This window comes from Melanostigma gelatinosum (genome assembly GCF_949748355.1).
Source record: "Melanostigma gelatinosum genome assembly, chromosome: 24".
In the NCBI taxonomy this organism is placed as follows: Eukaryota; Metazoa; Chordata; class Actinopteri; order Perciformes; family Zoarcidae; genus Melanostigma; species Melanostigma gelatinosum.
The window spans coordinates 8,116,078-8,130,925 of NC_136657.1; the positions used below are offsets into that span (position 1 = coordinate 8,116,078).

Consider the following 14,848-nt stretch of genomic DNA (forward strand, 5'->3'; position numbering starts at 1 on the left):
AAACAGGATGTCATGATCCAGAAGCATCTGGCCGTAATTATTGTTATTGTTGGAGTTTGCATTCAGAGCCCGTCCCGCCGCCTCCTCATCCATTAAGGTGACCTTTACCGCTTCCCCATTGTTCGTGTCGTCAGTATTTCCTTTATCTCTCTCCTCCTGGCTTTCCTTCTCACTCTCTCTCTGCCTCTCATGTCCATTCGCTATCACTTCCTCCACCCTTCCTGCGCCGTCCTCTCCACTCTCCACAGCTCCGCCCCCGGCGCCGCCACTCCCCGGGCTTTGTTCCTCGTCTTCCACTCCAGGCCGCACTTCAGAAGCCACTTGTGCCACGGCCTGGGAGCCACCGTTTGACTCTTTAGTTCCTCGAGTGCGAGCAACACCCGCCGGGTCCTGAGGGACTGCTGCCGGGGAGGCCGGAGCCTCCGACTGAGCTGGAGTCTCTTTGGGCTTTTTCACTTGCTCGGGTCCATTTTGTACTTTGGCTGCGGGGTGATCGGTCTCCTTTAATGAAGGCTTCACAGGCTGATTTAGGCGTTCCTCTTCCTGAGCCGAGCCCTCCTTAGGGGGCCATGAGGGCTTCACCAACTTCAACTCCTCCTCCATAGTGTAGGATTTCTTTGGAGAATCTGATTGAGGAGGCCACACCACAGAAATCTTCGTGGTGAGCTTTTTGCTTTCATCTTCTGGCTTTCTCACGTCATCTTCCCGGGTAACTGATGTGCTCTGAGCAGTGGGAATTCTGGAATCCATGACTTTCTTCTCAGGTGATGGGGATTTGACTTTGGTCTTTTCGGCTATATTTTCCTGGTTCTTATTGTTCCATAGTTCTTTGTGTGGTTTCTGTCCAAATCCCTCGTCATAGTTTCCTTTGGATTTGAACAGTTGCGTGTAGTGTGGCTTGCAGTACATTCGTCCATGGAGAGAGGCATAGTTTCCAAGGCTGTCGAGGAAAGGAAGACAACGAGGGGTTAAAGTAGTGCAAAGGCATGACGGGAGAAGAATGCGTCCGCTCTGTGAAATGGCGTCACCTTAGTTTGCCGCTGCAGTGCTCACAGCGGAAGCAGCTTCTATGGAAGTTTTGTTTGTCTGCGAACAGCGACTCCATCGGGTACACCCTCTTCTGACACACCCGGCACAGCTCGGACTCTGGAACTCGAATTTTCTGCAAAGAAATCAGGCAACAACTTTCATTTACAGGCTGGTCACTTCCTTTTTATTTCCGAGGAAAATGTGCTGGAAAGAACCAAGGAGTTGGTAGTTAATTAATTCCAATGAATTGCCTTGAACAGTGTTTTCCTCTTTTTTTTGGCTTGTGGCCTCCAAATTAAGCAGTGTGTGTATGAATAAATACTAAACAATTGGAGAAAAATGTGAAATACCGGCCTTTGATCATTATATATCAACAGCTTTTATTCTGAAAAAATGCCCCCATTGTGTAAAGGCCTTTATTTTGCATGAGTGTATTCTACAACTGCTAGCACATTAAATAAGACCTTCCGCTCAATAACCTTCTTATGGAGAAGACAGTTGTACATGAACTACTCTCAAACTACTGAGCTCTTTCCAGGAAGCTTAAAACTTTGACCAGAACAAACTTTAATTGAACTGCGTTATAAGGGGTGACAGCCAACAAAATAAAACTGACTGAGTTTCTCCTCCGTGCTGCTGTGATTGTTTAGAATTGTGTTAGTCTTTGAAGGAGTGCGAGTGATTTTCATAATTACTCCAAAAGCTTTGGAATTTAATGAATTCTATATTTCTAAATGTTACTTTGGAATAAAAGCTGAATCTCCAACTGAAGAATAAAAAGGAAACGGATCGTTTTCTTCTTGCTCGAGACATTTCAAGCACTTCTCTGCATCGCACACACAGGCATGAGAAATACGAGTTCAATATGTTGCCAGCTTCACGCATCAGAAGCGTGAATAAAGAGGACAAAGTGCAACCTGTGAATATTAAACACTGACGGCACCTAAACAGGATGCAGCTCCAAGCTTTGGTGCGAATAGTTCAAACAAAGGAAAAACACATCAAAGGAAAATCACACCATGTAAATAAGAGTCAAACCGATGTTAATGCTCCTTTTCTTTCCACGCGGTGCAGTTGATGCCTCACACTTCTCACACGCAAAGCACGTTAAAACACACCGCCACGCCCGTTTAGTATCCTCATGCTCGGTTTACCCGTCACGACGGTTGCCTGCTGGTGCGAGCTGGTTACGATCTGCGAGGTCCTCTGCTCCGTGACACTGAAACCAAGGTTCTGGAAGACCCCTTGGCTCTCGGCCCACGACTGCTGGAAGTTCCTCAGCAGTTCCTCGGTGGAGGCCTCGAGGGGCACGTCGACCGTTGGCACCGCGCCTCTCACCACGTCGGCGTAGGACGGCGGGTTGCCGCGGGTCAGGGAGCTCCCGGAGCGCATCTCGCTCGTCGAGTCGTCGATGCTGCAGAATTGCTCAGTGACCACCGTCGTCTCCGAGTGACCCGCCACCTCGGTGCGGGCCGATTCGGGTTCTCTTCTTTCTATTTGTTCTCTGAGCTCCCGGGCTGCCTGAGAACTATGCTCTCCAGTCTCAAACACATCCTTTATGGCTTTTACGTTGAACGAGGGGATTTCGTCAGTCCTCGGTGTCTCCTCCGCATCCTCGGTATCACTCCCCAGCCTCTCCGTGATGACTATCGGCTCTTTTCTTGCATAGACTTTTGGTTGTGGAGATTCAAATCTGTTCACCAGCTTAGAGAGATCAACTTTTGGGAGATCCTCTTTCAGAAGGTCTATCGTCACTTCCTCCGCGTCAGGCCCCAGACGTTCAGGGATGTCGATGGGATCCCTCCGCATGTACATCCTGCTCACCTCCGCCTTCTGCGCCTCCTCGAAGAAAGACTTTTTATCCCTCACAGTCATCATGGAGTCCACCATTTCCCCCATGTCCACCAACCCTTCCTCGTGTCTCTCTATCGGAGTCCCCCTGTCGCTAAATGGGGATGATTGCTCTCTTTCTGCTGCAATACACTCCGGCACCGGCATGGGAGGCGGCGGGGTCATGCCGCGAGAAAGCTTGGCGGTGGTGTCCCTCAGTTTCATCAGCTTCTCGGAGCGGCTCAGGGTGGGGGACGGCGTGGCCCTGCTGAAGGTGGATGTGGGCGTGTATGACTTGCGCGGAGGCGGCGGAGGTGTACCGACTGACTTGTAGGGGGGTGGAGAAGGGGTGACTCTGAGCGGCGAGTCTATCCTCCTTGACTCGATGCTTATAAAAGTCGGAGACGGAGTGCGGATGCTCGCTAATGGTGAGCACACCCTCTCTTGGAGTGACTTTTTCTCTTCCACCAGCTTCTTCCCACTTTTGGACGAGGCGATACTGATCTTCGATATCTTTGCAGTCGCAGCACCGAGAGCGCTCTTGTCTGGTTTTGGCGGCGCTTCTTTTTCGTGGCCCTGCTTTTCCACGGCCTTTGAGCTCTCCTCCAAAAATGTGAACTTTGCATGGCAAATATTTCTCACATAGACCACCATCTCTTTCAGCTTTTTCTTACTTTGCTGTTTAGCAACTTCACTGAAATTCTTTTTCTCATCCGAGCCCATCGCCCAGTCAGGGAGATGGCTTATAATCATCCTGACAGCGTTGGAGTCTATTTTGCTTGGTGTGCCTTCGAGCTCTTTCATTTGAGCGAGCAGCTTCTGCATCACATTACATTTCTCCAAATCTGTGATTTCTTCTGAATGAGCCTCGTCTTCATGGGCTATTTTCCCCGTCCCTTGCACAGACACGCCCTCGGGCTCACCTTTTGACTTCACTGCCTTTATCTGCACTTTATTCGCTTCCGCTGCCTGTACCTTTGTTTGTTGTTGCACGTGAACGGCCTCTCGTCTCTGAAAGCGTTGCTGTACCACACGCTCGGTCACCACCACCTCCTCGTGTTGAATGCGCTCCGTCTTCACGCTCTGCTGACTGTGGGAGACAGATACATGGCCTTGTCCTTGATGAGTTGCTGCAGCTGTTATCTTTGCCAGCTTGGGCATTAAACCAGAAACCGATGGCGACAGCTTTAAGTCAGTCTCATTCGTTTGCACCTGCTCTCCCTTTTTAACGTGAACCTCCACCTCAACTTCCTTCACAGGTGGGGTCACGTGACTTTTCTTCTCATTTACTTTCATTTCGGTTTTCATCTCGGTTCTTGCGGACGTCAGCTGGTTGCTCTTCTGATTCACTTTTGTTTCACTTTTCTGTGAAACATTACTTTTCTCTTGCTGTAAATGCATTTCGCTTTTCTCCTCTTTCGGCATCTTAAAGGTTTTCACCTTGAAACTCGGAGTTACCTTTGGAATTTTAGTGGCTTGAGAGGGACTCACTTTCCCCTCCTGTGTCGGAGGCGCATTACTATTCTTCACATCTTCAGCTTTCAATGTGACCGCAGTCTGGCTTTGGAGATTTACATTTTCCTGGACAGCACTGTGTGTGGCAGCGACAGACCTGGTGCTGGATTTCTTAACAAACTGCTGCTGCTCCGTGACTGAAGAAGTGAACACATTCGAGCATGACTGCTTTTCAATATGCGAGGCCTGCGAAACAGACACAGTCTGCTGCTTGTGTGCGGTTTGAGTCTTGTTAACGACATCAGTTGAAGACATTTTTTCGGAGAGCTGGCTGGCAACATGTTTTTTATCCACGGAAACAATTGAAGATCCAGATGCTGATTTCTTATGTAAAACTGAGATCAAGGGTTTGCTCAAAGGGATCTGGGAAGGGGTTTTCTTGGCAGGCGATATTCCTTCTTTGGAAACAGTCTTGGCTGCTTCGCTCTTTGCTTTCGACGCTTCCGTGGCCTCGTCTGTCTCTGTGCTCATTGCTGCGTGAAGCTCAGGACTTGCAGCAGAGGAGGGGATCTTAATTGGTGAAGTGGGAGTGGTGACATTACTCCTCGCCATTTCTTCCGCCTCCATTTGTTGGCGGTACTTTTCCTCTGCAAGCATGAGAGGGGTTTTAAATTTGCGAGCATAAGTTTTAGGCTTTGCGGCTGGAGTGGGTTCAGGAGGTGGAGGCAGTTTAATCGGCGGGACAAAGCTTTTTTTAGGTGGCTGTGGGCTCTCTTTTTGCATTGGTTTCACAGCTGGGATGCTTGGTATTTTTGTTGTCGACACTGTTAATTCGGACTGAATCCGCTTGCTCGTTTCAAATTGCTGGGTAGTTTCCTTTTTCACTTCCTGAACTTTAGCTCCTTCTTTACGCTCCGTTGACACGGCCTCTGCTTGATCGGGAGGGAGCTGAGGTGGTGGTGGTGGTGGTGGTGGAGGAGTTGGCTGCTTTTTCTGCCATTTGGGTTTAATTTGTGCGGGCTGCTTCTGTGTTTCTGGTTGCTTGGGCACTTTGAATAAAGGCTTGCCGATCGGTTTGGCCAGCTTTGCAGGGGGAGACATTGCGTAAAGCTCTTGCTGTGAGGGAGGCGGTGGGAGAAAATCTTGGCCGGGTGGAGGCGGAGGAGGAGGGAAAAATTCAGGCTCAGACTTGCATTCCATGGGAGGCGGAGGTGGTGGGAGGTCGCTGTCCTGCCTCATGATAGGAGGGGGGCATGCTGGGCCCTCCAGCACCGGCGGGGGCGGGGGAGGGAGGGAGAGCTCCGACTCGGAGGGTGGAGGTGGTGAAGAGGGAGGAGGCGGGAAGTGAATCTCCGGCTTCGCCTTTTTGATCACACCTTTCCCTCTCATGTCAAGGTTTCGGTGATCACTCTTCACATTTTTCATGCTGTGCTTCTGTGCGAGCGCCTTACACTCGGTTTGCTTTTGAGACATTTGCTCCGATACATTTTGCTTACGAACGACAGTTTTCTCCGTCACTGTAGTCTGCACCTGTGTGATTGACTTTGTTTCGCAGACTTGCTTGTTTGAAATACTCGTCTGCGATATGTTCTGCACCTCTTTGATCACATTCACATCAGACGCTTTGGTCTCCGTTTGATCATTATTCGTCATTTGTTTAGTCTTTATCATAATGGGCTTAGGAGCTTGTATTTTCTGTGGGGGCAGCACTTGCTGCTTCTGTTCTTTCATGCTCTTCTGTTGAGAGGCCCCAGTGGCATTATCTGTTTTGGATACAGTAACAGAGTGGGCCTCTTGGGTTATTACCTGTGTTTTCACTGCTTTGCTTTCGTTGTGCCTCTGTGTGTGCTTCTGTGACTCACCGCTCTGAGAGAGCTTTATCACAGCGGGGGCAGGATTGACTGCTACACTCTCACTCTTGACGTCACGTAAACATTCATGCTCCGCTTGCTTTACAGTTAAGGGATTCTTCACGGGCACTTTCGCTTTCTTGGGGGGATGCATGCGTTTGGGATGCGAATATTGTTTTCTTTGCATTAGATTCTTTATCGCCCCTTGAACGTCCCCTTTCAAGACTTCCTCCTTTTCCAGCTGTGTTGCCTCCTGTCCTTCATAGAGACATTTTATAGATGTTCTCACGTCTCCTTCGATGCTCCCCCTGCGCTGCAGTCTGGGAGAAGTCGTTGGCTCTCGCAAGAGCTGGATAGTGCCTTTAACATCCCCTTGTTCGCTCACTTGATGCTGGTAAGTCTTTTTCTCACTCGTTGCCTCGTGTAAACTTTGCATGGCGGTGTAGATATCCCCTTTGAGAATCTCCTCTTTCGCGACCTCTTTCACAGCTTGCTTAGCCTCTTCCAGGGACTTCAGGGTCCCTTTGATATCACCTGGCACGAGATCTTCAACTGTAGCTTCCGTATTGGTGGTTGCAGATTTCTCCAGTGACTCTAGAGCACCTCTGATATCTCCCCTGACAATTTCAGGCTTTTCCAAGTCTTTGGCTTGATGCTGGGCCTCCTCCAGAGACCTCAAAGTAGTTGGTATGTCTCCCTTCACCACCTCCTCTTTCTCTATTAAAACTTTCTGATTGATGGCTTGAGTCAGTGAATCCATGGCTGCGTTGAGGTCACCTTTGACAATATCCTTTTTCTCTAGGTTCCTGTAGGTAACAGCAGGCTCCGTCATAAACACTTTAACATTGCTGTGTACATCACCAGGAACTATATCGTCTTCTGCCACCGTGCGACCAATCTGCTGCTGATTCTTCCGCAGCAAGATCTTTGTCTCCTGAATGTCACCGCCTATGATATTCTCCTTTCTCACTTCTTCCTGAGCTTCACCGGGTTCGTACTGAAGCTGCTTCAGATAATCCAAGGCTCCCGACTCAATGCATGTGGAGTAAAAGCTGACGTTGCCCCTTTCCGTTTCTCCGACCCGTATCTTCTTAGAGTCTTCTCCTCCCGAGTTGGAGAGAAGACGATGAAGCGTTCTGCTCACGTTGCCTTGAATGATATCCTCCTTTTCCATGCTAGCCCTCTCCCCTTTATTCAAGAGGGCGTAGATAGTCAACCTCACGTCTCCTTTCTCATCCTCTTGAATCAGAATGCCACGCTTGGAGGAGCCCTCATTCTTGAGCAGATTGTTTACGGCCTCTTGAATGTCACCGCGGACAATTTGCTCTTTCTCCACATTGATTCCCCTTTCCTGGTTGAATAGCTGCTTCACTGTGGTGTTGATGTTGCCCCGCTCCTCACTGTCAACAGTTATCCCCCTTTCAGTGATCTCCCTGCGGTTCAGGAGGTTCATCATTATGTTGCTCAGATCCCCTCTGATAATCTCTTCTCTTTGGATTTCCGGAGCCTCCTGGTTCATGAGTTTGTACTTAGCCATGCGGACATCGCCAATCTCATCTGCCTCAAAAAGAACCCCTTGTGATTCCACCATTTTCTGACAGTACAGCTCCTCAAGTGTGTCTTTGATGCTTTTACCCATTACTTCTGTCTTTTTCATGCTGCTCTCGTTGAATTCATGGAACGGAGTGGTTTCAAATAGCCATGTTGTCGTCTTCACATCGGCCTGTGGGATTTCCTCCTTTGTGGCAACAAGCTCTGTGCCGTCTGTCTCTTTGATACTGTCAAGGGGCTGCTTTTCAAAGAGCCACACAGACTGCTTGACATCTCCTTTCATGACTTCCTCTTTTGTCACTCTCTCCATGCCATCATACTCTGCGCCTTCACCGCGAATCTCGTCAATTGTGCGCGTTTCAAACATCCATGTGGCAGATCTGACGTCGCCTTTCTGGATTTCGCTCACACTAACGGTTCTGATGTACCTTTGAGACATCTCATCAGTCTCAAATCGCTGCTTATTTGTCTTCACATCACCGCCTTGGATATCAGCAATTGTTTTGGACCTGACTTTTATTTCCTCTGTAATTTCATCCAGAGGTTGTGTTTCAAACCTCCACCTCGCAGTGCTAACGTCTCCTTTGTTGATGCCTTCCTCAGTCACAGCTTTAATAACATAGACCTCCTCGGACTCTCTAATTGAATCCAGAGGCTTTGTCTCGAACTGCCATCGAGCTCCCACCACATCTCCTCTAATGATTTCTTCCTTGGTAACTGTAGTCACTTCATGATAGTGTCCCTCTTTGTCACAGATTGCGTACAGCGGCTGAGTTTCAAACATCATGGTGTAATTTTTCACGTCCCCCTTCTCTACTTTATCTCTAAAGATACTCGTGATGTTAGAAATATCAGTCTCAGTGGACTCCTCTTTAATTTTATCCAGAGAGTAGGTCTCGAAAATGAAGCGGCCCTGATCAACGTCACCGCCCTGAACGTCAGTCACAGTGCGACTTTCCTTCGCCTCCGCTGAATCGTCACGGATGGCATCGATTGGATGATGCTCAAACATCCAGGTACAGTTCACCACGTCTCCCTTCTGGATGTCCTCGGTCTGCTGTGTCTTCAGCCTCTGCATCGTTTCCTCAGAGGTGGAGCTCATAATGTCAGAGGAGCGATTCTCAAAGATGTACTTCATCCTGGAAACGTCGCCTGACTGGATGTTAATTTCTGTCACCCTTCTGAAAGAACCGACGTCCTCCCCTGTGATATTTTCCAGGTTCTCGGTTTCAAAAAGGAAGCGGGCGAGCCGCACGTCTTTTCCTTGGACGTCGTCTTGCTTTACAGTGCAGGTTTTCAGAATGGTCTCAGACTCCGTATGATCACGTATGTTGTCAAGTGTCTGGGTCTCAAAGAGCCAAGTGCACGTCTTGACGTCACCTTTTTGAACTTCCTCGACGTCAGCCTCGCTCTTTTCCACCTTTTCATACAGAGCATCCATCGGCTGAGTCTCAAATAGCCACCTGCAAGTCTTAACGTCCCCTTTCTCGATTTCAATACTTTCCTTCGATGTATGTTCTTCATCCTCAACATGACTGAAAGATTTAATGGCATCAAGCGCTTGAGTTTCAAACAACCACTTGGCCGTTTTTACATCCCCTGACTCGACCTCCTGCTTGGATATACCTTTTATGATCTGAAACTTATTGATACTTTCATCAAACTCATCAATCGGACGTGTTTCAAACATCCATCTGCAGCTGCGCACGTCTCCCTTCACAATCTCGTCACGCCTCACGGTCCTCACCTCGTGGTAATGGCCAGAGCTGTCTTGCATAGCATACATAGGGGTGGATTCAAAAAGAACTCTGTTGGATCGGACGGATCCACTTGTGATACCTTCAACTTGAATTTTCTGTGTTCCTTCACACTTACTTAAATCCATACTTTCAAACCTCTCTTTATAATTTGTCACATCTATTTTGTCCAGAGCTTCGACGTTCACCGTTCTTGTAATCTCCTTCTTCTCCTCCCTTATATTTTCCAGTGGCTGGCTCTCAAAGACCCACTTTTGATGCCTCACGTCACCCTTTTCTTCTTCAGATGCAACCATTTTCTTAAGTTTTCCCACTTCGAGCAGTTCTTTCAGATTTTCCATAGGTACCGTTTCAAACAGATGTTTGGCTGATCGAACGTCTCCTCCTACAATCTCCTCTGAAGGTAAAGGTCTAGCATTGGCGTTGTCTTTCAGAGTATCCATAGCCTGAGTCTCGAAAACCAGACAGTGCTTCCTCACATCGGCACCAAGTATGTCTTCCTTTTGCTTCCTGGAACTCTCCCATTCTTCATCCTTAATGGTGTCAAGGGTCTTGGTCTCAAAAAGCCACCTACCTTTGTTCACACCTACTTGGATGTTGTCCTCCATGGATATGCCACAGATCAGCTTCACCATCGCAGGGTCTTTGTTAATGATATCCAGAGGCTGGGTTTCAAACATCCAGCGTGATGTCTTGACGTCTCCTTTCTCAGTCTCCTCCCTGCGGATGGTGGTGATCTCCAGCATCTCTCCCGAATCCCCCCTGATGACACACATGGGCTGAGTCTCAAACATGCGAGTGGTTGTCTTCACGGCCCCTTTGATCTCCTCCAGCTCAGACTTCAGGTTCAGGAAGTTGCTCTCCTCAATTGTTTCCGTTTTACCCAGGGAATCCAGATGCTGGGTCTCAAAGAGATATCTGGCGGTTTTCACATCTCCGCCGGTGATGCTTTTGGTGACGACAAAGTCCGTCTCCTGCTCGTCTTCTTGGTAGATCTTATTCAGATAATCGAGTGGCTGCGTCTCAAAAAGCCACGTGGCAGTGCGGACATCCCCTCTCGCGAGATCAGTCGATTTCTGTGACTCCTCAGTAGAATGGGTAGCCTCTGTCCCCAGAGCATCAATGGGCCGAGTCTCAAACATCCAAGCTGTGTGTCTGACATCTTTGCCGGCAATGATTTCCTGCTGGCCGATATTCCCCACCTCGTCTTCATCCGGGTTGTCGTCTTTGATCGTATCGAGCGGCTTGTTTTCGAACATCCAGCGCATGGACTGCACTTCGCCTTTGAGGATCTCATCCCATTCCAGGTACTCTCTGTCAGGGCTCGAACACTGGCTTGAGCCGGTGCCGTCATTTTCAAACATATAGCATGCCTGCTGGACGTCTCCCACCATTTCCTCGCTTTCCAAGTCCTTCATTTCTGCTTCGGTGAGCTCACTCAAGAAGTCCTCCTGGATGTTCTTGCGGACTTCTGGATTGATGTGCTTGTAGAGGCGCTTCAGTTCGGCTGTACTCTTGTGTTTAAAGTACTGCTCCTTAGTAACAGCGTGCTTGTGTTGGGAGGCTGGCTCCTGAGGCTGGGAAGAGACATAGTCGGGGGTTTCCTGCAACAGGTTCGAGGGCGGAGGAGGGAAATGATCCGTCAGCCCATAAGCCATTGACGAGGCAGACGCTACTGATGAGGCAGTGCGAGTGGCAGTCTTTAAGGTGGAAGAGGTGTCATAGCTCGTCATGGCTGAAGCTTTGGAGGACTGATTCACTGGTGCCCATTGAAACTGGTTGAAATCCACATCAACCTATGTTGAGTAAGTGGTTTTGGTTAAGGAGAGAGGGAAAGTGAGGGTTGTGTTGAAGATAGGAAATTGAAATGTTTTACGTCATAGAAAGCACAGAAAAAGGATAGCTTTGAAATACAGAGTGATTTGGGAAATTAAGTATTATAAATGATATTTCTATCACTTGTGCAGCTGAGTCAAATGTATCTAGAAGCACCAAATAAACCTTATTTGGCTGTAAATATACAAATACAGACATCTTCAGTCCGTCAAACCCAGACATACTCAGTTATGGATATTCCTAATTACTGGCTTGAGCATCACTTTAACTGCAGACGGTATTGTGCGTTCTTGTTTCAGTTTTCTCTTTTTACACTGGGAAAAAAAACCTTGGATGTGTAATAGCATTAGGTCTTTTATCCAATCCAATTTATTCTCCATCAACTCATAGCATGGCCAATTTCCTTTTGATTATTTCATGATGTGGCCTCGTCCTCATACATCATGAAAAAGCCAAACTATCTTCTATTTCGATAAATAGACGGCATCATTACCTTAATTTCCTTGGCTGGTGCGGCTTCCTCAATGGTTTTTTCATACTGCTGCTTCAAAGACTGAGTGGAAACCTTTGGTAGGTCCTCTCCTCCAATGAGCATAACTGAATTAGACACAAGAAGAAGGCTGCCTCATTAAGTCATTCGCAGTGAGGGAGCTCGGGGGGATTGGAAAGAGAAATAAATCATTTCATTAAAAACCTGAGTAGTTTTCATTTTCTGAAACCATGCAGCTGTGATTGCCCTATTTCCACTATCCAATATTTTACCTTCCTGAATCTGCCCTGATTAGATTTGCTGCTATGCACTGAATAGAAATCTCCAACCCATTTTCATAGCTCATCCCTTATTCAGCCGTAGTGGGAACAATCATTAATACACAAGACACAAGCAGCGCTGTGATAAAAATGTGCAAATTACAATTCGAAAGCCATGAGCGGAATAACCTGTTTCATTGTAATGGTTCCCGTAACTGGCAGCCACGTTGTTCTGGTGAACTCTTTCATCATGGATCACCTGTGAAAAGAGAAATCATTTGTAAACTGGCAACTGCAGACCCCAACTGTTTTCAATCAGCGAGGCGTTAAAGGCTTAGCGTGAGGCTAATTTTCTACAGCGGGAAGGACAGAAAGTTCGGAAATAATCAAAGAACTGGGTTTATTAGCAGCCTGTCAGGGGCGAGATGCCACCACACAGCTGGTGACAAATGGTGAGTTTAACAGTACCTCTTTTTGAATCATGCTTTTTTTTTACTTCTCAAGAAAAATGACGACAGCAACCTGAACAATAACATGTACGTATAATAACAGTCACTGTATATTGGAAAAACAAAGTGTTCTGTGTGTTAAAGGCATGAGAAAATGAGGGGCAACTAAAATACATGTGCTGGATGGTATCAGGCATCACCTGTAGCTTTGCTGGAGTGAAAAATATTCTGTAGAAAATTGAATATTTAGTCTAGATTTAATTTGACCAACTTTAAGGCTGGGTTGCACCGACAATGATTTTAACTTACAGAAAGAAAAGATGAACAATTCAATTGAAACCTTTAAACACTTTTTGCTGCCTTTTTTAAAATGGATTGAGAAAAATAAAGTCAATGGACGGACTCAACCCAATAGAGTTTTATGACGCTGCTGCTGAATTTCTCCCAAGATACCGGTTCAGCAAGGACACGGCTGTGGAGCTGAACCGTCTTTTATCTTTAATGTGAAAAAGGTGTTTTTCGTCCTGTGCCGTTGTCGGTTTTATAACTTTTATTATTCTGCATTTTGCGTCATTAATTCAACAAGTTCTTTTTCATTTACTCATTTTAATCCTAGTTTTGCTTTACTCTGTTTGGAGCTAATCCTAGATTAAGGTCAACCTTGTTGGTGCAACCCAGTCTGTAAGTAGACTGTCTCTCCAGAAGCCATTTCTCTGCAGGTTGAACGGAGCCCCTCGCAGACATTCCGATACCCATGTTGTGCCCACGCCCAGTACCTCTCGTTGATTGTGGAGGTTAGCGGTGGGGACGAGCTCTCTGCCACTGCTTCTCACCGTCACCTCTGAGGAGCTTGACGTCTCCTGTCAAACAGAGAGATGGAGGAAATTTGAAACGCCAACGAATGGTTTCCTATTAGGGAGTTCAAGCATTTCCCTCACGCGCTCGATGGCAGCGGCACATATTTTGAGCAAAGTTCAAGGCGCCCCTCTTCGATCTGACCTACGAGAAACGCCTGGCGGCCACAGCGGCCGGGTTCGTTTTCCAATAAAGCGCCACACCAGAATGTAAATCACCCAGTGGCATTTATAGGTTTCTCACTTTACACAGAGCCGGCGAACAAGAACTGCTGTCTCTTCCATGTTGCGTGGACTATAAATAGGGACAATAAAGGCCACTTTCATCTATTGTTATTGCTCATCTCTAATAATGATCCATGGAGAGGTTTCATGTTCAATACCTGATGTTATCATCACATTCATGCTCATTGCAGAAGGTTTCCTTAAAGAAAGTATCGTCTTGTTGTGATTTGGCAGCCCCAAAGAGCACCAGAGCCCCTTTAGAAAACCTCTCATTTTACTGCCCCACTCAGTCCCGGTTCTGGTTCAGCAATCCGGCCCGGGTCTCGAGCAGGAGGGTGTCGGTGTTGGCTGAAGCTGAGCTAGTTTCCGGCAGTGATTGGTGGAATTGGACCCGGTAGCTTCAGAAAAGCCTGTTCAGCAGTCGCCATCCATTCTCACCTGGACAGATCTCTGCTCGAAGTGGAACTGGGCGACGCTGGACTGAGAGGACGAAGAGGCGAACTCCTGGCTCTCGAACTGTTTCTTCACACTGGCCAGGCCTCCGGGCAGCGAACAGGCCTCTGACTCACTCATCACCTGTCAAGAAGAGAACAGACGGCGTGAAACACACCAACGCGTTCTGGATTAAACGCACTGTAAACCTTCATTACGTGAGATATCAGGAGATTGAAATTGACCCGAGGTGAACTGTTCTCTGCTCTCATTGATTGTGAATATGCTATACATTCGCTTATGCTGATATGAAAGTGAATGCAAAGGCCTTATGCTAATGCTTTGAGAAGCGTTGGTGCTCTTTTAAACGTGACATGAATGCTGCGATTGTAAAAAATGAACGGGGGAATAAGATGATTCCTTTAACGCTCCTCTGGGAGGTTTGTAATGTATTGTAATGTACCTGTGATAATACTGAGACACAGGAAAGAAATAACTCATTTCTGGCAGAAATTTGAAAAGCAGCAAAGATGGCAGACACCTCTTTGCAGATGCGGTCCTCACACTACCACATCCGGCCAAGACTGCACACTGACTATTTGATGCAATAATCTCCTTTTGGAATTGTCAATTACTTTCTTAATAAAACATTTATATGAAGGAGTCTGCATGCAGCCTCTGGGGAAGAGCAATGTATACGTGAAGCTCTCTGCTATATGTGTGTGTGTGTGTGTGTGACCCTTCCTTTTTAATGCAAATAAGAGGTACAGTGCACTTTGCAAGTTATTGCAGAGGAGTTCAGGTCAGCAACATTTAATGGCAGGGCACCA

The 14,848-nt window shown here is 47.4% G+C and overlaps 1 protein-coding gene across 3 annotated transcripts in view; it reads right to left on the reverse strand.

The window, feature by feature from the left end:
- Positions 1-800: 800 nt before the first annotated feature.
- xirp2a (xin actin binding repeat containing 2a) overlaps positions 801-14,848 on the reverse strand; it is a 34,656-nt gene continuing 20,608 nt past the window's right edge. For all 3 annotated transcript variants that reach the window (XM_079296361.1, XM_079296363.1, XM_079296362.1), the window contains 7 exons: positions 14,025-14,162; positions 13,284-13,367; positions 12,248-12,317; positions 11,802-11,905; positions 2,184-11,268; positions 1,029-1,162; positions 801-940 (listed from right to left, as the gene is read on the reverse strand). In XM_079296361.1, coding sequence (XP_079152487.1) covers positions 1,068-1,162; positions 2,184-11,268; positions 11,802-11,905; positions 12,248-12,317; positions 13,284-13,367; positions 14,025-14,162 — 9,576 coding nt within the window. In that variant the 3' untranslated portion in view covers positions 801-940; positions 1,029-1,067. The remainder of the gene's footprint in view (positions 941-1,028; positions 1,163-2,183; positions 11,269-11,801; positions 11,906-12,247; positions 12,318-13,283; positions 13,368-14,024; positions 14,163-14,848) is intronic.